This window comes from Myxocyprinus asiaticus, chromosome 5 (genome assembly GCF_019703515.2).
Source record: "Myxocyprinus asiaticus isolate MX2 ecotype Aquarium Trade chromosome 5, UBuf_Myxa_2, whole genome shotgun sequence".
Lineage (NCBI taxonomy): Eukaryota > Metazoa > Chordata > Actinopteri > Cypriniformes > Catostomidae > Myxocyprinus > Myxocyprinus asiaticus.
The window spans coordinates 39,156,657-39,179,010 of NC_059348.1; the positions used below are offsets into that span (position 1 = coordinate 39,156,657).

The 22,354-nt window shown below is 38.0% G+C and overlaps 1 pseudogene and 3 gene segments (V, D, J or C); all 4 read right to left on the reverse strand.

Moving 5' to 3' along the window:
- Positions 1 to 13,448: 13,448 nt before the first annotated feature.
- LOC127440372 (Ig kappa chain V region K16-167-like) lies at positions 13,449 to 14,032 on the reverse strand (annotated as a pseudogene).
- Positions 14,033 to 17,475: 3,443 nt separating this feature from the next.
- On the reverse strand, positions 17,476 to 18,523 carry LOC127440369 (T cell receptor delta variable 3-like). The segment is given in 2 exon segments: positions 17,476 to 17,880; positions 17,993 to 18,523. Coding segments are annotated over 2 exon segments (396 nt in total).
- A 198-nt stretch (positions 18,524 to 18,721) lies between these two features.
- On the reverse strand, positions 18,722 to 19,701 carry LOC127440360 (T cell receptor alpha variable 18-like). The segment is given in 2 exon segments: positions 18,722 to 19,369; positions 19,553 to 19,701. Coding segments are annotated over 2 exon segments (450 nt in total).
- A 775-nt stretch (positions 19,702 to 20,476) lies between these two features.
- Positions 20,477 to 21,093, reverse strand: LOC127441187 (T-cell receptor alpha chain V region RL-5-like). The segment is given in 2 exon segments: positions 20,477 to 20,841; positions 21,045 to 21,093. Coding segments are annotated over 2 exon segments (414 nt in total).
- Between the last annotated feature and the right edge of the window lie 1,261 nt (positions 21,094 to 22,354).

Here is a 22,354-nt window from a genome sequence, read left to right on the forward strand (position 1 = left end):
TCTTTTTCCAGAGCAGCCTGTATTTCGCCTGAACAATTCTTCTGGCAGTTGTGGCTGAAATCTTTCTTGGTCTATCTGACCTTGGCTATCAAGAGATCCCTGAATTTTCCACTTCTTAATAAGTGAAAGTGGCAGTTTCAAGGCTTTAGATATCTTTTTATATCCTTTTCCATCTTTATAAAGTTCCATTACCTTGTTACGCAGGTCTTTTGACAGTTCTTTTCTGCTCCCCAGGGCTCAGTATCTAGCCTGCTCAGTGCATCCACGTGAGAGCTAACAAACTCATTGACTATTTATACACAGACACTAATTGCAATTTAAAAAGCCCTAGGTGTGGGAAATTAACATTTAATTGCCATTTAAACCTATGTGTGTAACCTTGTGTGTCTGTACCAAGGCCAAACATTCAAGGGTGTGTAAACTTTTGATCAGGGCCATTTGGGTGATTTCTGTTATCATTATGATTTAAAAAAGGAGCCAAACAACTATGTGATAATAAATGGCTTCATATGATCACTATCCTTAAATAAAATATTTTTTTTGCATGATCAGTCATATTTTCAAAATCAAAGCCAAAATTTCACAATTTCTGCCAGGGTCTGCAAACTTTTGAGCACAACTGTATATTTCGTGGCTAATAAATTGGGGAACCTGACTGATAGGTTCATCAGGATATATCTCCATTTATGAGACACCACCACAATCAAGTAACAGAGAACCTTGCAGTGTGAATTTATGTGTAAATGCAGAATTCATTTCTGATCCAGAAAAGCAGATGAGATAAATTGTAACAGCTGTCGAATTGTACAACTGAATTAATAATACTTGTGATTTAAGAACACAGTGAAAGTAATAATAGTAGGGTGGATTAGTGTAATGTGGGACACTTTTTGCAATTCTGACTTGTGTACCATATTTCCATATGAAGCCAAAACAATATATCAACACCTTTTATCATTATGAAATACCCAAGATGTTCCCTTATTAAATCAGAAGACCATTTTCAGATATTGTCCTCAAAGGGAAAATGGCACATATATTAGTGTTCCTCATGCCAAATCGTTTAAGAATTTGTGGATTTTCTAATCTGGGACAGCTCGCGCTGAAATCTGGGACGCCATTGTAATCTGTAATACATTGCATTTAGGAATCTATTTATAGATGGATAAGAAAATGTATTTGTTATATGCATGGAATTAAAAAAATGTGCCATGTTATATTTCCTGATCTTAAAACAAATAATATTGCTGCATTATAAGCCCCAAAATTGAACAACGTAGTATATATGACTGTCCCACATTAGTCAAAACATGCTGTCCCACTTTCAAAACAACCTTTTCTAAAGTGGGACGACAAAGATTGCTTCAAATAGAAAATACTTTAACACATTTTCATAATATTATTGCATCATCTGATGTACAAATACATCACAAACATAATTTGATAACAATTTATAACATTGTTTTATTTATGACAGATTTATATCCTTAACATTAATTTTGTCTAAATCCTATGTCACTGACCTTTGAGTGGACTTCACAAGGGGTACTTCCTGGTTTACGATTTTTTCCACCCACATTTATGACATCACTTCCACAAAGTCACATAATTTCACTTGACACCCCTGCTTGAATTCAGCACCAATCATGTTAACTTTAATGTTGTAAAAGAAGAGACAAATGCACTGGAGTTTAGGTGTCCCACATTAGTCAGTGTCCCACATTACCATAATCCACCCTATTACTATATCAGAGAAGGAATAACATAATAAGAGATATAATTCTAAATCTAGAATTATAACTTGAAATAATCATGAAAATAATAGTCTTGTCTAGTGAACAAAGTTTATTCTTTTGTTGGAATTGTCACAACACAGAAAATGGCTTTCATAATGGAAAGGGGGAAACCTAATGAATATATGACAGCACAAATTGTTGAGTTATTTTTAGATGGTAGAATGAAAGTGAAACAGAAAATGCTTAAAGGTGGTTTTCAGGAAAAGTGGGGTCCGTGAAGGCAAAGTGAATGGATTTTGAAAGAGATTAAGGATGTTTAGAAACAGTGGAAATATGCCGCCGTACTTTGTGGTATGTGGATAGAACAGTCTAAGGGAGTTTTGACAGATCGTAGTGGTAGAGTTTTAAAACTTGATGAAGTCACTAAAGTTGCAAAAGAAGCCACTGCTGATATGTGGGAATTGCTAGATCTGGTTACCGATGACCCAAAATTGGCTCCGGGTACAGTTCCAATGGCTGAATATATTTTAGATTGGCAAATGTATGCATCTAAATTAAAGCATGCCGTTACTAAATCTGGCCGGGATGTTATTCGACTTTCCGACAACGGAAAGATACAAATTGCCACCTTTTCAGGAACGAAACAAAAAACATTCCCGAAAACGATGAAAATGTTGAATATGATGAAGGTGGCGAATATGTGAAATTATTTTCGAGATATAAACGTACTGCGCCACTGCCTCCTTGCTATGAGGATACAAAAATGTTGTAACTCCTGCTGTGCCGTCAGCACCAGCGACTATGGCACCAGTGTTTGTCCCTATGGCTGGGCAGCTGGTACCCGGCAACCCGGAGGCTACAGCCACGGGTGATGTAGGCGTTTAAAGACCCATGTCCTTACGAGATTTAAGTGGTATGATTTCATCTCTCCCCACAATGAAAGCTAATGACCCTAATTCTGATTTTTGGGACAGGTTATGGGTAAATGCACGAGCATATTGTCTCGCAATCAAAGATCTGTACCACATTTGTGAACAAATGTCCCCTCCGAATTATGCGTAATTCACCCAGCTAATGCGGCCAATAATGGGAATGAATTTTAGTGATGGGTCATTCATGAACGATTCTAATCTTTTATGTGACTCAGAAGAACGAGTAGTCTCAGAGAGTGATTCGCTCATTTTGTGTTGGCCGCACATGTGCATTGAGCAATCTCCGTTCGTCAGCGCATAGGCGCTGTACAGGAAACAGAAATGATTAGTTCACCTTTCAACTCTTCTGGTCCAAGTCGTTCATTCTTTTGTCTCATGACAGCCGTATATGCTATGCACATACGGCTGTCATGTGACAAAAGAACGAACGACTCAGACAAGAAGATTCCAGAGGTGAACTAATCATTTCTGTTTCTCATAATTTATCCTTGGCTGCATTATCAATTTTTCCTTATTGGGACTATAATCAAAGTTTGCGTAAGTAGATGTGTTGGGGGGGATTTGGCTATTGAAAATGTAACATTTTAATTTCATTCTGCTCAAATGAATGAAATGAACGAAATGACTTGAATTAAGATTCATTCATTTTGCTGAATGAGACTCAAAGATTCAAGTCAGTAAAATGGTCCGATCTTCCCATCACTAATGAATTTGCAGTACAATTTAATAACATGCATAATGACCTCCAACAAATTATTGGAACAGGCATACAGACGTTCTCTAACGTTACTACCAGTAAGCAGGGCCCAAATGAGACTTTTATCTCATATACAGAATGCTTCGCAAAGGCGCTCAAAGAATTTGTGGCTGCTCGCGGGGATCCGGATTTAGATTCATTCGTAGTTCTGCACACCGCACAAAGCAATTTGAATGTGAAATTTTCTCCATTGTTGCGCTCTTCGATCCCCACAATTGCAAATTGGGCTGAATTCATTGAATGGGGATTGAGCATGCAAGAAGTGGTTGATTCACAGAGGAAGCCACGCAACGCCCTCTACTGATAATAACATGAATGATTTACTCAAAAGGGTTGATGCCCTAACCAAAGCCCTTGAGGGACAGTCAGATTGACAGGTCATGGCCTCCATTGAAGATGACCACACAGACTCTCGCCCATTTATATCAGCTAACCTTGGATTCCAGGATAGCATTATTTTGATAGATACTGGTGCGACAGTCTCGGTTACGGACATCTCACATCCAAAAACAGAAAGCAAATTAACTCTTCATAGATTGACTGGCTCTTGTACTGTGACTCTTTCACAACCTGTCATGTTACAAATATATCCACACAATCAAACGTTTTCAATTCAAATTTGGGTTGGGGCAAACCAAGTCAGAACTATATTGGGCATGGACATTTTGAATCAGATTGAAGCAGACATTTTACTAACTCAAGGTAAAATTACTGGACGCCCGTTTGCCACACCTATTGCCCTTTGTGACAAATGTGGTGTTTCAAATCTAACCGTCACTGCTGTTTCATCAAAAGAAACAGATCAATCTGATTCAACAACAATTCAATATTTTTCCAAGCTTTTTCCTAAATTGTGGTCAAAAACAAAACTTGATGTGGGTTTATGCAAAACTGAACCTTTGAATGTTTCAGGCCCACACCATCCTCCTGTGTTTCAATATCCTCTCAGATGTGACGCTGAGGAAGCTGCACAGGAATTTGTCAGCCAACTGCACACTAATGGCATTGTCGAAAAATGCTCTTCACCGACAAATTCACCTATGTGGCCTGTACGTAAACCTGATGGCAGCTATCGCTTGACTATCGATTATAACGCACAAAATTCTGTAACGCAAAAAATGACTCCTATTGTTGCAAATCCAACAACTATTTTGAATAACATTTCTCCCAATCATTTATATTTCAGTACAATCGACATAACCAGTGGTTTCTGGTCATGTCCAATTAGATGAGAAGATATCATATAGATTTTCATTCACCTGCAACAGACAACAATACACCATCTCTGTTTCATGGTGTTGTTGCAAACTTTATCAAACCCACTGTCAAATCCTGCTCACCATCGGTAATCATTCAGTATTGCAATGACATTCTTCTCGCTTCGCCTGATAGGGGACATCATTTGGATACCTTAACATCATTGTTGACATTGCTTTATGAAGCAGGATTTCTGCTAAACAAAAATAAAGCGCATCTTTTTCTCACTGAGGTGACATTTTTGGGACAACGCATTGGTTCTGATGGTAGAAAACTGCTTCCAGACAGAGTTACTGCGATTGCCAATTTGACAAACCACTATGTGCTCGATGAGTACTGTAGTACTGTAGAGAGATCTCTGCAACATTAGTGCACTTTTCTTGATATTTTCTGCTCTCACATCCTTACACAACAATTAAGGGTGTGCTTCCCCTTGTGGAAGGAATAATTTGTGATAGTTAAACATTTAATCCATTAAGTACAATTCCTTTAACAAATTAGGCATATTAAATTGTTGCTTAAAATAATATTATAATCAACATGTATAATATGTCTACTATAACAAATGAATTCTCTTTTTCTACTTTTATGCAGCTACACTTCTCTGGTTTACTTTCAAACCAAGATTTTGCAGTATACTGCTAATATATTTGGATCCTGTATGATAAATTGCTCGTGCTTTTCCTCATTTCTAAGTCACTTTTAGATAAAAGTGTCTGCAAAATGATTACAGTAAATGTATAATACAATATTTTGATTGATACAGACAATTGAGATGAGTGGCCAGATGAAAATACAATAGAATAGAGTAATAGAATAGAGTAAAATAGTCAGACTGCTCAAACTGGTTAGAAACTTAAGGATTGAATTTGAATATCTTTAAATATAAATAAATATATTTTAATATATTCCAAAATTAATTGTACCAGTCTTCTGATTTGCAAGAGCTATTACATGATAGCATAGTCTTGAACAATTAATTTTTCAAAGCAATATAAAAGTGCTTTTGTGAAGGCAGGTTGCTCCACTCACAGGTAAGGATTTTAATGACCACACTTCAGCGCTCACAGCTTCACACACTAATCTTTTCAGCTTCACAATAATAAATTCTTAGCTTCACAATAATACATTTCTGGACCCAGGCTCTCTCTCTCGTCTACTGGTTGTGTGGCTGCTTTTATGCTGCGCGGTCTGAGGATTCGGTCCATGAGATGCTGAAACGTAGCCATGGCCCCAAACAAACCAAAAGGAAGCGTCACCAGAGTGGTGGTGGCGTAGTGGGCTGAAGCACATAACTTGTTCGATCCCCACAGCCACCACCATTGTGTCCTTGAGCAAGGCACTTAACTCCAGGTTGCTCCAGGGGGATTGTCCCTGTAATAAGTAAACTGTAATTCGCTTTGGATAAAAGCGTCTGACAAATGCATAAATGTCACAAATTGGTGCAATCCAAACGGCATGGAGAAGGCTGTTTTTTTGCGGGAAATTGGTGTCAAGGGTATCTGTCAATAACCCTTTGTCAAATCCAATGTCGAATAAAATCGAGTAGTACCTAACCAATCGAGCAACTCATCAATGCGGGGCATCAGGTACGCATCAAATTTAGACACCGCATTGACTTTTCTAGTATCCACACAGAACCGTACCGACCCGTCGCTCTTGGGAACTAGAACAACCGGGCTGGACCAGTCGCTGTGGGATTCCTCTATTATCCCCATATCAAGCAATGCATTGCAATGACCCGGTAGAGGGGAGAACATGTCTGCAAATTCTTGTTGCAACTTGGCAACCCCTGCGAGCTGGTATGGTGAGAGGTGATCTCTGCAAGTGACTGGAGTGTTCTGATTAGGTTTTTTATTCACCTCCGGCCCGAGCTCCACCCTCTCCGGTACTACCGTAGCCAATGTCACAGGGACCGCCTCCCTCCACAATTTCAGGAGTCTGAGGTGATAAATTTGACGTGCGCCCCCTCTATCGGTTTGCTTTACCTCATAATCGAGATCCCCCACTCGTCGTGTGAACTCAAAGGGTCCTTGCCACTTGGCGAGTAATTTGGAGCTCGATGTGGGGAGTAATACAAGTACCTTATCTCCCGGTGCAAATTCACACAGCCGAGCTCCCCTGTTATACAGTTGGCTCTGTCGTTCTTGAGCTTGGAACAAATTCTCCTGTGTTAGTTGCCCCAAGGTGTGGAGTTTTGCTCTAAGATCAAGAACGTACTGGATTTCATTTTTGCTATCTGAAGGTCCCTCCTCCCAAGCTTCGCGGATGACGTCAAGCACCCCGCGCGGGCGCCGCCCATACAGCAGCTCGAATGAGGAAAACCCCGTGGAGGACCTCTCGTATTGCAAATAACAGGGGGTCGAGCCATTTATCCCAATTTCTGGCATCCCGAATCATGTTCTTAAGGGTTTTATTAAATCGCTCGACCAGGCCATCTGTTGACTTAATGCCCAATAATTGGTACAGCTCGCGTAGTGTCCGTGACATAAAAGTTGTGCCCTGATTGGTAAGGATTTCTTTCGGAATCCCCACCCGGGAGATTATTTAGAAGAGTGCCTCCGCAACACTGCATGCTGAGATGTTGCGCAAAGGCACTGCTTCTGGATACTGCATTGCATAATCCACTAGGACTAATACAAAGTGATGTCTGCATACTGTCCGCGTGCTGTCCGCTCTAATGGCCCAATGAGGTCCATGCCAATTCTCTCGAAGGATACCTCGATCAGTGGAAGGGGGTGCAACGGTGCTTTTGGTGTGGCCGGTGGATTCACCAGCTGACATTCACCAATGCCCAGCCAATAAAAACGGGCTATTAAGCGGTTCAGTGTCTTTCTTTCCCCTAGGTGACCTGCCATCGGATTATAGTGAGCCGCCTGGTGGCTCCGTGGTATTAAGAGCTGGGTTGTATCTTCCTTTGTTTGAGCGTCCTGCATCACTCTATACAACCGCTCATTTATAATCGAAAAATAGGGATATGAAAGTGCGATGCTCGGTCGGAGTTGTTGACCATCAACCACTCTCACTTGGTCGAAGGCGTGCCTGAGGGTTTCGTCTCATGACTGCTTAAAAGGGAAATCCCCTTAGGGAAATCCCCTGAGGATGGGAGGGGCTGTAGCCTCTCCCCCACTCATGTCATCTTGACATGGAGCTGACAAAGATGGCCCTGGCACCTGAGTCTGCAGACACTTCCACCTGAGGGGGAGAGCAGCGGGGCACTGTAGAGACAGGGGTGTGTGCCCACCACCTCGCGCGGGGAACTGGCCGTAGTGGCGGAGCTCCTCACCCCCGCGAGGCAGGAACGGGCTCTGGGGAGAGAGCAGAGTGAGAGGGAGGGGGGAACACAAAGGAGGAGGGGAAAGAGAGAGAGAGAGAGAGAGAAGAAGATGGCTCTTCTGCCCTTGAGTACGCCGCCATATGTTCCTCCGCCAGTCGGACTCCTTCCTCCAGTGACGCCGGATGGTGGCACTGGACCCACTCACTGTTCCCTTTGGCAGTCGAAGGATCAGCTGTTCCAGCACCACTCAGTTGACCACTCCCTCGATGTCATGAGTCCCTGCCAGCAGCCACTTCCGGCATGCGTCTCAGAGCCGTTGGGAGAACGCAAATGGGCAGCTGGTCCTCTCCAGCTTCAGGGTTCTGAAGAGCTGGCGGTACTGCTCTGGACTGCGGCCAACCCGTTGCAGAATAGCCTTCTTTAGATCCTCATAAGCCAGGAGGTTAGCCGCCGGCAGTTGTTGTGCCACAAGCTGGGCTTCCCCGGACAGCAACGGAAGGAGTCTGACCGCCTACTGGTCACGCGGCCAGCCCCAGATCTCCGCGGTTCACTCAAAAAGATCGAGGAAGGCCTCTTGGTCATATTCCGTCCCCATCTTTAAGAGTGTGGGTGGGGGCAGGGGGCTGTGGCTGTCCAGGGTTGCGGTCAGGGTTCTCTCCTGGCTGAGGAAGCTCCGGATCGCGTGCCGGTCCTCTGCTTGAGCTTGCAGAATCTCAAAGAACCGGCGGTCTTGTTCTTGGCGCAGATCAAGTAGGGTTTGTCAGTGAGTTTGATGCAGGCCGGCAAGGGACTGGAGGACTTCGGCCAACTGGGTGGAGGGCTCCATGGGGCGTACCTCCAACTATGGATCCCGGGTTTTGGCACCAGTGTGAAGGCGGTCAATAAGGAGGACACGGGAGGCAGGTAAGGATTTTAATGACCACACTTCAGCGCTTACAGCTTCACACACTAATCTCTTCAGCTTCGCAATAATACATTTTTATCTTCACAATAATAATCTCTTCAGCTTCACAATAATAAATTCTTATCTTCACAATAATAATCTCTTCAGCTTCACAATAATACATTTCTGGACCCAGGCTCTCTCTCGTCCGCTGGTTGTGTGGCTGCTTTTATGCCGCTCTCCTCATGCTGACTGGAATTAGAAACAGGTGTTAGGCATAATTTAGCTCAGGTGTTAGCGCCCATACCGCTTTCTCTCTCTCCGGACAGGCGCTTGACCACGCCCCCGCTGCTACAGCTTTATAACAACAGTAGGCTTAAGGGTAAAACAATACTAATTGTATGAACAGCACTGAGTTGCATTTCTGATTTAATGAGTATCAGAGAAAAATTGACATTCTTAGTTTTATTTCAATTAGAACTTGGAAGTAATCTGAATAGAGTTTAAATTTGAACACATATTAAAACATATGTAACAATAAATTACAAAATTAAAAACTAAAGTTGTAAATGATTCAAACTTGTGAATGCTCACACAGAGTTTTTGTATGAGTGCTGAATGTGTTTTAGTCTCAGTGGGCCGCAGAGCACAATAGTACACAGCAGAGTCAGACACATGCAGATCCTGGATTGTCAGTGGAACTGATTTTGAAGAGCTGTTGATAACTGCATTAAATTTGTCCTTGAATTCTTGGTTTTTATTTCCATAAGCACTAATTGTGTTCAGCATGTATTTTGGGGATCCATTCCCTTTTTGCTGGTACCAGAAGATAGTTGGGGATGGATCAGTGCTTTCATATGTACAATTGATTGTTACAGCTGCACCTTCAAAAGCAGTTTGAAATCTTGTATTCTGGTGGACAGCATCCTGAGATTTACACCCTGGAAATACATTTAGAATGTCATGTACCATGTTTTTTTATTTCATATTTATTACAATTTAAAATGAAATCAATGGTGTATAAATGTACTTACCCCAGAAATAAGTGATTAACAATACTATATATTTTTGCCAGCTGGTCATCATAATAAATGGACTGTGCAACTAAATTGAATTCACACATCAAATACAACAGAGTTTTAAGCCCCTTTATTCTACAATCACTGTTTGCACTGAGCACTGCCATGTGCACAAGCACCTGGAGGAGGAGACTACGACTATAAGAATATCTGAATACAAATAGTTTCGTTATCACCTCCCTCTGGGGATTTCAAGAGCAGTATGACACTTAAATGTCTAATTTTATTTTTTATCTTTTCTATTTTTGACTTTTGGGGCTCTGAGTTTGCAGAGACTTTGATAAAATATGATATTGTCATCAATATGATGCTGCGTAAAATCCATTATTGGATTGGATATCCATTATTTGAAAACAAAAAGGAGAACATGGAGCCAGGGGCTTACTGTGGGATCCCTGCCAATTGTCACTGTATGACAATGGGGCTTTATTTGAGAGATCAGATCTTGCGATGGCAGATGTCTGTTTAAATCTAAATAAGAATAAACATGTATCTTGAATTCTGTTAGCTTCAAAACTACAGCTGTTTATTTCTGAGAATTAAACATGAATGTTTTTGAAATGCTAGAACAAAGAGGTCGTGGTTGTGAAAAATGTTCTGTCTTGGTGACTTTATTTTGTATTTGGGAATGATTTACGATATATTGAATGACAGGGGCTGTTTGTAGTAGAGCTCTATGTTCTTGTATGAGAGTGAAGCATTCTGAGATCACTGTGGGCTGCAGAGCGCAGTAGTACACAGCAGAATCAGACACATGCAGATTCTGGATTGTCAGTGGAACTGTTCTCAATGTGGAATCCATTGTTGCAGAAAATCTCTCCTTAAAATCAGGTGCAGTAGTTCCTTTACCAATTGTGAATTCACTCAGAATGAATGTTGGTGATGTGTTTGGTAGTTGTTTATACCAGAAGAGATATGCATTTGTAGAAACAGAAGTATAATTGCACAGTAAAGCAACTTGTTCTCCTTCTTTTGCAGTCATTTCTTTGGAAGGCTGTTCAACGCTGTCTTGTCCCCAGCACACTATAAAATATATTTACCAATTCATGCAAATAATGAGTAGACTATCTCAAACAGATATTAAAGTGCAAATAATAGAAGAATGTTCTTACCAAAAATATGTGCTGTGGAGATAATAGTAAAAATGATCAATTTTGCCATTACTGCTTCAGTTCAAAATGAAGAATATTTTAACCAATGTGACTTTTCCAAATGTGTTATAGTGAGTCTAAGTATCCTTCTTATGATTCTTCGCATTGTATTTTCAGATTCTAATACTCCTCAAGTCACACCCTGTATGATAATTTGAGGGATGATGCCTCTTTGTGGTGAGTTTGAAGACATTTTGATTCAGCAGTCTATATTAGGCTACATTACATGCCATCAGTATCTAAATCAGATTTATTTATTTTCTTTATTTAATCTTTTTCTTATGTTTTTTTGGTTTTGTTTTGTTTTGTTTTATTTATTTATTTTGCCATACACAGTGGGGTTCAAAAGCATGATTAATTTGTGAAAATCCTTCTATTTTGTTTTTATATAATAACTACAGTATTTTCATTAGAATTAAGATTATCAGCATATTAACTTGAGTAAAAGGTTGAAAAATGAACATGAATTTCAGAATTTCTAGTATTTGGTATGTCCCCCTTTAATGACATGTATGCACTCTAGCTGGCATGGACTCCTAAAGTTGTTCAAAACCTGAAGACTCATGTTATCTCAGAATGATTTGAGAATGTTTTAAAAAGCATCTTGTATGCCTTAATGGAAGCAAATGAAAAATCTGACCATTTTGTCAAAAGGGTTAACATGGCCAATGTCACAAATTTGCTTAAATTTAATTAGTGACCTAGAAATGAGGGTATCATAAGGTACATAAACTTATGTGCTTCAGGGATGAATACCATTTTACATTATATTATATTTTCACTTTTCCTTCTATTACCCTTTAGAACTAAAAACTCATTTAATTTTTAACCACACACAGGTGTTGCCGCAAGTGTTATCGTATTATCTGAATATAGATTGTGGGTTTGATGTGGATTGAGATCAAAGTGAAAAATCAATATCAGTTTTTGTACAGCTTCACGTAGACTTTGTATCACTGGGCTCCGACTCTTAGAGCACAGTAATAAAGAGCTGAATCTGACAGAGTTACATCATTAATAATGAGTTCAGTGGATGTTTGTGATGTAGTCGACTGAAACCGAGGATCAGAGGGGGTCCCAGTATTACTCGATGACCGAGCATCTTTCCAAATTAAATACTGAGGTTCTGTATTAGGATACTGTCTGTACCAGTAAAGTGTAATAGAACTGCTGCTTGTTTCATATGAGCAGCTCAGTGTTACTTTATCATCTTCTGTCTTAATGATATTTGTTCCTATATTTGGTTTTATACGGTCTGCAGTCATCACACCTAAAAACAAACAAACAAACAAACAAACAAGATTACTTATGAGTCAAGTTGCACATAATTACCTCATTCACTTTTTGTACACCACTGGAATGAAAAAGTGTGACATTTTACCTGGAGTCACAATTAAAATCAGGAGCAGGTATCTTTCCATGTTTACTAATTCAGATTAGTTCTGTGTTGATGCTGTCTGTGTTCTGAGCTGTAGATCTGTGTTACTGTGAGTCTCTGCAGTTCAAACATAAAGCCATGATGGAACTTCCTGTTTTATGTGAGATGCTGCGATCTTTGCATTCTCAAGTGTCATATTTCTACCTTTTATTTATTTATTTATTTGTTTGTTTGTTTATTTTTGCTGTGCCATTGCTTAGTGGAAAGCTTTTGCAGCAATGCTTAATATTTTGCAGGAAATTCCACTTATATTTACATTTATTCATTTAACAGATGCTTTTATTCAAGAAAAATACAGACATGCATAATAATAAAGAGCCAACAATATTAGCAGTGCTTCAGTACATATTTTCATGAAAAGGATAGTATAAAGCAAGGCCATACTGTAGGTATAGCAGCAGAATAAAACATAAAATAAGTATATATATGTTAATAATAGAAAGTGCCTCCACATACGTAGGCACTGCCTCTAATGGCTGCTAAGCAACTCCCTATACATGACAATTATTTTATATCTTCTGATTTAGTGTGTCAATAGGAAATATCAGTTTTATATTTCCAAACATTACTTTTGCAAACTGAATAGAATAGAAGTAGAACAAGTAGTCCTGCAACAGATGAAATGGGCCCCACAGAGCCCGGATCTCAACATTGAGTCATTCTGGGATTAAATGAAGAGACAGAAGCAACTGAGACCATTCATAGAACTGTGACAAGTTCTTCAAGATGCTGGGAACAACCTATCTGCCAACAACCTTGGAATGCTTTGTGAAAGTGTATCTAGGAGAATTGGTGCTAGTGGTCACACCAAATATTGATTTACTGTAGTTATTTATGTTTAATGCACATTGTATTAAGTTCATTAATAAATTAATATAAAATTGTACTTTTGATCTTTTATTTTCACCTTTCCCTGTATTACCATAACTGAGATATTAATTCATACGTAACCACACACAGGTGTTGTTACAATTGCAATCATTCAGTGTGTATTGTAGATTGTGGGTTTGATGTGGCTTGAGATCAAAGTGAAAATGAATTTCAGTTTTTGTACAGTTTCACATAGACATTGTATCACTGGGCTTCTACTCTTAGAGCACAGTAATAAAGAGCTGAATCTGACAGTCACACCATTAATAGAGAGTTCAGTGGATGTTTGTGATGTAGTCGACTGAAAACGAGGATCAGAGGGTGTCCCACTTCCACTGCTTGATCGTGCAGGTTTCCATATTAAATACTGAGGTTCTCTATCAGGATACTGCCTGTACCAGTAAAGATCAACATAACTGCTGCTTGTGTCAAATGAGCAGCTCAGTGTCACAGTATAGTTTCTTTATTTGGACCAATCTGGTCTGCAGTCATCACACCTAAAACAAGCAAGAATTATAATGAGTCAAGTTGCACAAAATTATCTTTTTCCCTTGGATGTTTTTGTACAGCACTGGAATAAAAGATAATAATATTTTTTTTTAATTTTTTTACCTGAAATCAGGATTAAAATCAGAAGCAGTTGTCTTTCCATGTCTGTTTATTCAGGTAAATTGATGCGCTCAGCTCTGAGCTGTTGCTCTGTGTTACTGTGAGCCTTTCGTATATTAAGTCACTACGGAACTTCCTGCTTTCTGTTTGATGCTGCTGTCTTCTCTTGATATCACCCAGAAACAAGCCATTGCAGATGTCATTTAAAATTGACAGATAGACAAACAGCAAACAGGGTTGATTTTGGAGGGGTCGAGGAGGCCAATTGCACCACCTTTAGTGAGCCGCTGGCGCCCCCCTTTACATGGTGCCCCTATGCATTGCATACCTTGCATATATGGTTTTTGCACCTCTGGCTCTGGTGCAGGTTAAGAACTATTTATTTCAGTGTAGAATGTTTTTGTATGAGCGTGGGATGTGGGAAGAATAGTGCAATTGGCCCGGTTCACCCACGCAAATAACCAACTGTCATACTAATATCGCCACACTAGATAATAACCTCAGGACTGTCAAATGTGCATATTTACTGTATCTCTCCATGTCTTTTCTTCAAAGCTTCTATAATATTTGTAATAGTTTTGACAGGTTCCATCGGACTGTTAGCTTGCATATAGCTGGACTGTGAGGGCAATATTATATACACTTAGGCCACGTTCACACAGCAGCAGAATGCAGTTGTCAGACCTGTTTTGAGTGCTTAATACGGTAACATTCACACACAGGACGGTTATTTACAGGTGTGACAACCACATTCTACAACCGAACTGACATCCGCAAATTTTCAGGTCTCATAACGGCATTCTCGGTTAACCAGTGCTGTGTGAACGGAACCGTACTGGACAACTAGTTGTTAGTTACATCATATACATTGAGAGACACGCTGCAATGTACACCTGTGTGTCTCGTGCAAGGGCGGACTGGGACTAAAAATGGACTTTCAGGCCCAAAGCGGCCCACCAAACCCGGCCCGCAACACACCACACCATAACTCACCAGCTCATTGATTTCATTTTCCAGCTCAATTTCAAATTTTTGTGTTGAAAAGAAGACATTTCTATTGAATTCTACTCATGACAACAGGCCCCACCAGTGCAAAAACTGTCATAACTTTAAAACATACAAAAACCACTGTAAATGTGATGAGTGTATTTTATAGAGAAAGCACAAAAAATAAGCACTTTATAGTTCAGACAAATAACATGTCCAAACATACAGATGTTAGGTTAAAATGTACAAATGAAATTACAAGGTAAAGTGTGTATTTTAGGTGCTGTGACAAGTCAGCATTTCTTCCAAGTTTTTGAAGATCTTAATCATCTTTCAACTTTTTTCTAGAAGTGCAAATAAACTATTGACTTAGTTAATATGAGGCTGTGGAAACAACAAGTATAATAATAATATATTATATATGTGTATACTCTGTGTAGCTATTCAAGATCATAAAATGTTATTTAAAATAGTCAGATGAAGAAAGTGTCACACAGCAGGACACTGATGACACTGCATAAAATGTCATTTCAATTAACCACATTACTATGTGTAAATGTTTATTTAAAAAAAATCAATGAATAGAAAGTTGGCCAGAATATGTGCATATATAAATATAAACAAATATAAATATATGCAACAAAAATAATAAAACATACATCTTAAAGTGTAGATCTTTGCAGATATTTTGCAGATTAATTGCTCATCCTTTCACAGCATACTTTCTGTGTGTTTGTCTTTATATTTGCAGTGTTTTAATTCCTTCCCCAGATTATTCTTGAGAAAAACGGAAAAGCCCTATGCTTTGACAAGCACTGTTTCTGCTATCCTTTAAACAAAGTTAGCCTCAAAGACTCAAATAACCACAAAGTAATATTTTGCATGACTTATTTTCTGCATTTTTGTCAGGTGTGAGCATTATTCAGCAAGCCTCACTTCAGCTCCCAGTAATGTTTTGCAGTATGAATAAATTATGCAAATAACTATGTACTGCTCATAGCTTTACTGTTTTCCAATTTTATTTACACTTCTGTTATTGTATTTGTTGTAACTTGCAGTTATTTGTCATTTTGTGATTATTTAGAGCTCATCTTATACTTAATATGTTGTTTTTGGTTGACACCATTATTGTGATTTGTATGACAAATAAAGAAGTCCACGCGAGGTACATAGTCAATGGAACCTATGTCCCCCCGTCTCTCCCAATTCTATGACAGTGAAATCATAACAGCTCTAAATGATCAAGCTATATGAAAGCAATTTCATTATATGACAGCAATAGCAATACAGTTCTTTTCTTGTGGAATCTTATCGAGCATGCTAATGGCCATAAATAAACATTATGTTGGACAATCATCCAAATCTGAAGGGGATTATACATAACTGCTATTAGCTGTTTTCAATGTGGGTATAAACTTGTGATTATATATATACTTTATGTATACATGTACTTTATAAAAGTAGAACACATCAGAGTCAGACACATGCAGATCCTGGATTGTCAGTGGAACTGTTCTTAATGTGGAGTCCAGTGTTGTTGATAATCTCTTCTTTAAATTCAGGCTCAGTTGTTCCTTTACTAAAAGTATATTCACTCAAAATAATTATTGGTGATCTGTTTTGCAGCTGTTTGTACTAGAAGAGATATGCATCTTTTGTAGTGCTAGTATAATTACACATTAGAAAAACTTGATCTTCTTCACTTGCAGTCATTTCTTTTGTAGGCTGCTCAACTCAGTTCGGTCCCCAGCACACTAAAAAAATATTGTAAAAATTAATCATTAACATGAATAATTTGGAAAGTAAACCTAAACAAGTGTTAACAGAAAATTACTCTTACCATAAAAATGTGATCAAAACCCATATAAATATAGTTGCTCTGTGGAGAAAAGAACAGAAAATTGTATATATCAGTGCTTTCAAAAGCTCTTGGTTTATCTCGTTCTACTTTAAACATTTGTACCATATTGCATGACCTACTAATTAATAAAGGGATCAATGTTGCCCTCACGTGGATGATGTGTGCAATTGCTAAACCTGGTGTTATTTTGGAAACCCTGAACAATTTTTCACAAAATAAGTGTTAGCCTAGCATGTATTTGTTTTTAAAGCTATAATGCTTTCCTCATACTAAACTTGTCTCTCTGTGTGTACATGGGGTATCCATTTACTCTGAATACACCTGAAGAGGTCTTGGTATAGTTCATAAGGTAGCCTATGTGAAGTTATGGGTCACCACTACACTATCAATGATCACATTTTTTATTTATTTACATTTACTTCTGCACTGGTGTCTTTAACATGCTTTTGATACCAGATTCAAGTAAATATATGCAACTGTACCTCTATGATGGTTCAGTAATGAAGATTGTGATATCTATCGTAAAGTCCTTTATTCTTCAAAAGAAGACAATAATATTATGTTAGAATAGAATTTTGTAAATTGTAATAGTTTAGGGAGGACAGTTAGTAGTGTCTTAATGTACAGTAGGTGGTTGAGAATGTTTGAGCTGTAGATGTCATCAGATGTTGTTGAGAAAATTATAGTTAAATTTACTCAGTGTTTTTGTATGTGTGCTGAATGTGTTTTAGTCACAGTGGGCTGCAGAGCGCAGTAGTACACAGCAGAGTCAGACACACGCAGGTCCTGGATTGTCAGTGGAACCGACAATGAAGATGCGATGAGTTTAGCATTAAATCTCCCCTTGAATGCTTCATCATCGCTGCGAGATCCAGAAAATCTCATCAGCATGTTTTTGGGGATTCCATTTACTTTTTGCTGGTACCATAATAGAGTTGGGTTTGAATAAGAAGTTTTGTATGTGCAGTTGATAGTTACAGCTTCACCTTCAAGAGCTGTTTGAACTCTGATATTCTGATCAACTTTGTCCTCAGAATTACATCCTGGAATAGAATTAAACACAATATCAATAAACATACTACATACTGTGATCATACATGATGAAATGTACTCATTAAATATATCTAAAATGACACATGTAATGGTGCTACTTACTCCAAAAATATGTGACAAGGATGAAAACAACTCTGTGCCAATGTGTCATTATATCTGCTGAGCTTTGCAGTTGAAATCACCAACTCAAATGAAGGCTAGAGTTGAAGACTGAACATTCCACTTTAAGAATTTTTGTGATACAACAGCTGTATACTCATAATCCTGGGAGGAGCCTGTGCTACAGTGAGACTCAATACATTCTGTTGCATTGTCTTCAACCTACATATTTTATTTAACTGTGTTATATTTAATGTTGGGCTAAATGTACATTATATATTCAGTTATGTAAATTTCTCCTTATTAGCATATACCTTATTTGCTATTTATTTGTTATTTGCTATCTAACTGTTTTATGTTTTAATAATTATATATTTAGTCTTTTCTTGTGTGATAACACTCCTAGTAGATGATGAACTATACAGTATATTAATCATTCAAATGAATAGCTAAAGCACATTCCACTGAAGCCTTTTATGCATTTAACCTGTTCCCATTGCCCCATTTTCTGAGCTCATGCCTGAATTGGACATGCTCAATAGTAATGGCTGTAGATCATCACCTCTTTGTATTACAGTCATTATTCTGGTCTGTTTTGAAGGGACAAAACATGTCTTAAATAAAAGTCATTTATAAAATAAAAAATAAAGACATTTATTAAAAAAATTAATAATAATAAAAATAATGGAAAATGTGAATACTGAGGGCATACATTACTTATATTTTTAAATAATTTCATTATTTTTTTAAATGCATGCTCTATACTTGGAAGCACATGTAACTTACCCTGTCCTCAGCAAGAAGTCACAATTTTAAACTGCAAAATAAAGTGTTTAAAAATGCAACAAATTATAACTTTAAATTATACTTTCCATAAAACTGTCTATCAAAGTTGTCAGTTTTCAGGAAGGAAGAAAAAAAAAAAAACTGTTCCCTTACATGGTTCGTATCCAATTGTAATTAATTTAGTACTGAAAAATAAAAACTTAAACATGTTTTGTTCCTTATCTCAAGAATCAGTGATTTGTCTTTAGTTTTTGTACAGTGTAGTTGGGTTTCCTGTCACTGTGGGTTGCAGGGCGCAGTAGTACACAGCAGAGTCTGTTACAGCAGCAGAAGAGATCTCCAGTTCAACTCGTTTTTCTTCTTTAGTAGCTTTTGATGACAGACGAAGACCAGGCTCAGATTTGCCTTCATATTCAGTGACAAGAAGCAGAAACTCTGGAGCTGATCTGAGATACTGTCGATACCACTGGAGTGAGGACACAGTAACAGTTTCAGTATAGTTACAAGAAAGAGTCACACTTTCTCCCTCAAGAACATGTTTCTCAGAGGATGATGGTTGTATCATGTTTGATGTTGACTGTGCAGAAGTGTCCCCTGCAAATCAAGTGAAAAACTTTGTTTCAGTTTAAAACATTCAACTGAATTACTATACTTGGATTAAATCATGTTTTACAATAGAGCACATCAAATGATGATGCATCTAGATATTAATTAAAAAAAATCTGGATTATCTGGACAAGTAGCAAAAAATGTTGAATTTCAATAACTTACACATACTTTTAGTCACCAAAAACAGAAGAAGAGAGAACAGAATAGCAGGGGTGGACTGGGAAGAAAGTTCGGCCCAAAGGCCAGTCCGCGCCTGCAGAACAGTCATGTTTGCAATATGAAAAAATGGTTTGTCTGTTCTTTCTCAACTCAATGGGCTCCTCCCATCTGTCAGTGAAAGAAAATAGCTTTGATCTTCTGCAAACATTTGATTAGAAATTAAGTTTGAAGAGAGACGAATGTAGTAGCAGATGAGGATTTCTACAGAAAATAAGCTTGCGAATATTATACATAGAAACAGAGTTGAGCATGTCAAAAATGAAAACATCACAATGAAATGAAAGAATCTGTGTAGGCAAAAAGTAATTTTGGAATCCAACAATAACACAAAATTCAAATTAAAATAATCTATAAAATATGGTTTATTTATAGATGTTTATCTGCTGTGATTTTGTACACTGTGCAGTACAACATAGTTGTGAAATCACTCTCTGCTCCCATATTGTGGAGGGAATGTGTCATTGCTGATTATAATTCAAGTCAAACTTACAGTAAGAATACTCTGCACAACTGATTTCCTCCACATTTAAATAAAATAATAATAATAATAATTATTATTATTATTATTATTGTTGTTGTTGTTGTTGTTGTTAATATTAGCATTATAGAAGTATACAAGCTGTTAGGGATCATCACTGCACTGTCAGGTTGAATTCTGTTAACTGGTCATGGGTAAGGGTGGCGTAGTGGTTAAAGATCTGGGCAAGTTAGTGAAAGGTTGTAGATTTAAACCCCAAAAGGCACTATCCCTGTAAATAACAAATATTTAAAATTTTATTAACTCGGGTTCTCATGTGCAAATACATGTTCTTTCACACTTTTTATATTATTTATATTAATATATATACTTATTGAGTATTGATTTAAAGGAGCTCATTGTTTTCCCAGCCTGAGCAGAATCATGTTTTTGTACAGTGTAGCTGTGTTTCCTGTCACTGTGGGTTGCAGGGCACAGTAGTACTGTGCAGAGTCTGTTACTGCAGCAGAGGAGATTTCCAGATGCACCTGTGTTTTCTTTTTGATGAGTTTTGCACTGAATCTAGGATCTACAATAGACTTCTGAGCTTTATCCACATCATCTGCGATGAGCACAAGAAATTCAGGAGCTGATCTGGGATACTGACGGTACCATTGAAGATCATATGCGGAGGAATAACTGCAGGATAATGTAATATTTGAACCCTCTACAGCAAACACCTCAGTTTTGTTTGGCGTGATAGTATCTCCATTACTGGTACCTGCAAAAGAAAAGCAATATGTCACTTTTCATCCTTTTAGTTTAAAACAGTGCTGGTATTATGACAATTCATGATGTAAGTGTGAGCATTTCAATAGTGTGTAAACTTATTTAGGGCACCCTTTGATTCTGATGATTCATTATTAAAATAATCTTAGCATACTTCATTGTGATCATAAATCGAATACATGAAACATAACTCACATGCTAAGGCAGAGAGCAGAATAACTGAATGGAGTATCATTGAACACATGATCACAGTGGCAGGACTGAGCTGAAATCATTTCATGCCAGAGTCAGCATAATGTACTTCTTTAGCTCCTCCTTCTTCAGCCACATGAGAATGCAAATACGTTCAATATCATTTTGTCATTATCACCTTTTTTGTGACTTTTATAAGTACAACAGGATGAGTGATATCTTTTAAACAAATCCCTGTATCTCACCTTTAATGTTGTCAAAGACAATCCTTATATACACACTCGGGTGTTCCCATGTATAAAATTATATTCTATTTTTGCTGAACAGAGGTGTGCCTCCATCACATTTACCTTTGCACTGCAGTTGCTTTTAAGTTGCTTGGTTTGGCAGACACCTGTGTGGGCAATGCTTTGTACACTAAATATTCACAATGGACAAGGAAATCATTTTAATAGTGAGTTTATTTGTACAGCAACTCTCCCAGAGTATAAAGTGCAACATTAACCTTGTGAGACCCCACATCCTACTGCGCAGACATTGTGTTTTGGCTTTGCTATACACAAAGCATAATTTAAATTAATTTAAACTGACTTATCTCAGTTCAGAAGTCTCTGAACTGTCAGTATAGTGTTAAACTTTCAACGTACAGAGTCATTTGACAAAACAACATGGCGCAGATCACAGTGGAGTTTGTCTTTGGGAGAAACGCCAACAAAAGTACATTTAGTAAGCAACCTAATTAAGTTTTTACATTGAAACCTGAAACCCGAGTCTCTGGTTTCATCCAATATGCCATTTTAAAAAAATTTTATTTGAGCGATTTATTGCGAAACGGCACGCTGTTAAACACAATGACCACTGTAGTGGACAATAGTGCTAGTTTTTCCATTAGAAATACTATATTTACTATGCATTTTCACAATGATTAAAATGTTTTGCTTTCAAAGGCTTTATGTTGAGTTAGGATGAAAATAATGTGCATTTTGAATTGTTCTGAGACCAGTGCAGACAGACAGCACACTGGAGGTCAAGTCATTCACTAACTAGGGAACAAGGGAACATCCTATAGACTTCCTATGCAGCTAAGTTCATTCACTCCTAAAATGTAGTTCAGTTGAAGGCTGCAGATGATGTTTGCACCACTCAACATGTTTGGCAGACATGGGACAATGGTAATCAGTGCATATATTCAGAATTTATAATGTATAATTTTATTTTAACACGGTTGGCAGTGATTGGATGATACTGCCCATTACTTTGAATCAGAATTATTTATGTTCATTTCTGATTGGTAAAATGCTTCAGCAATGGCT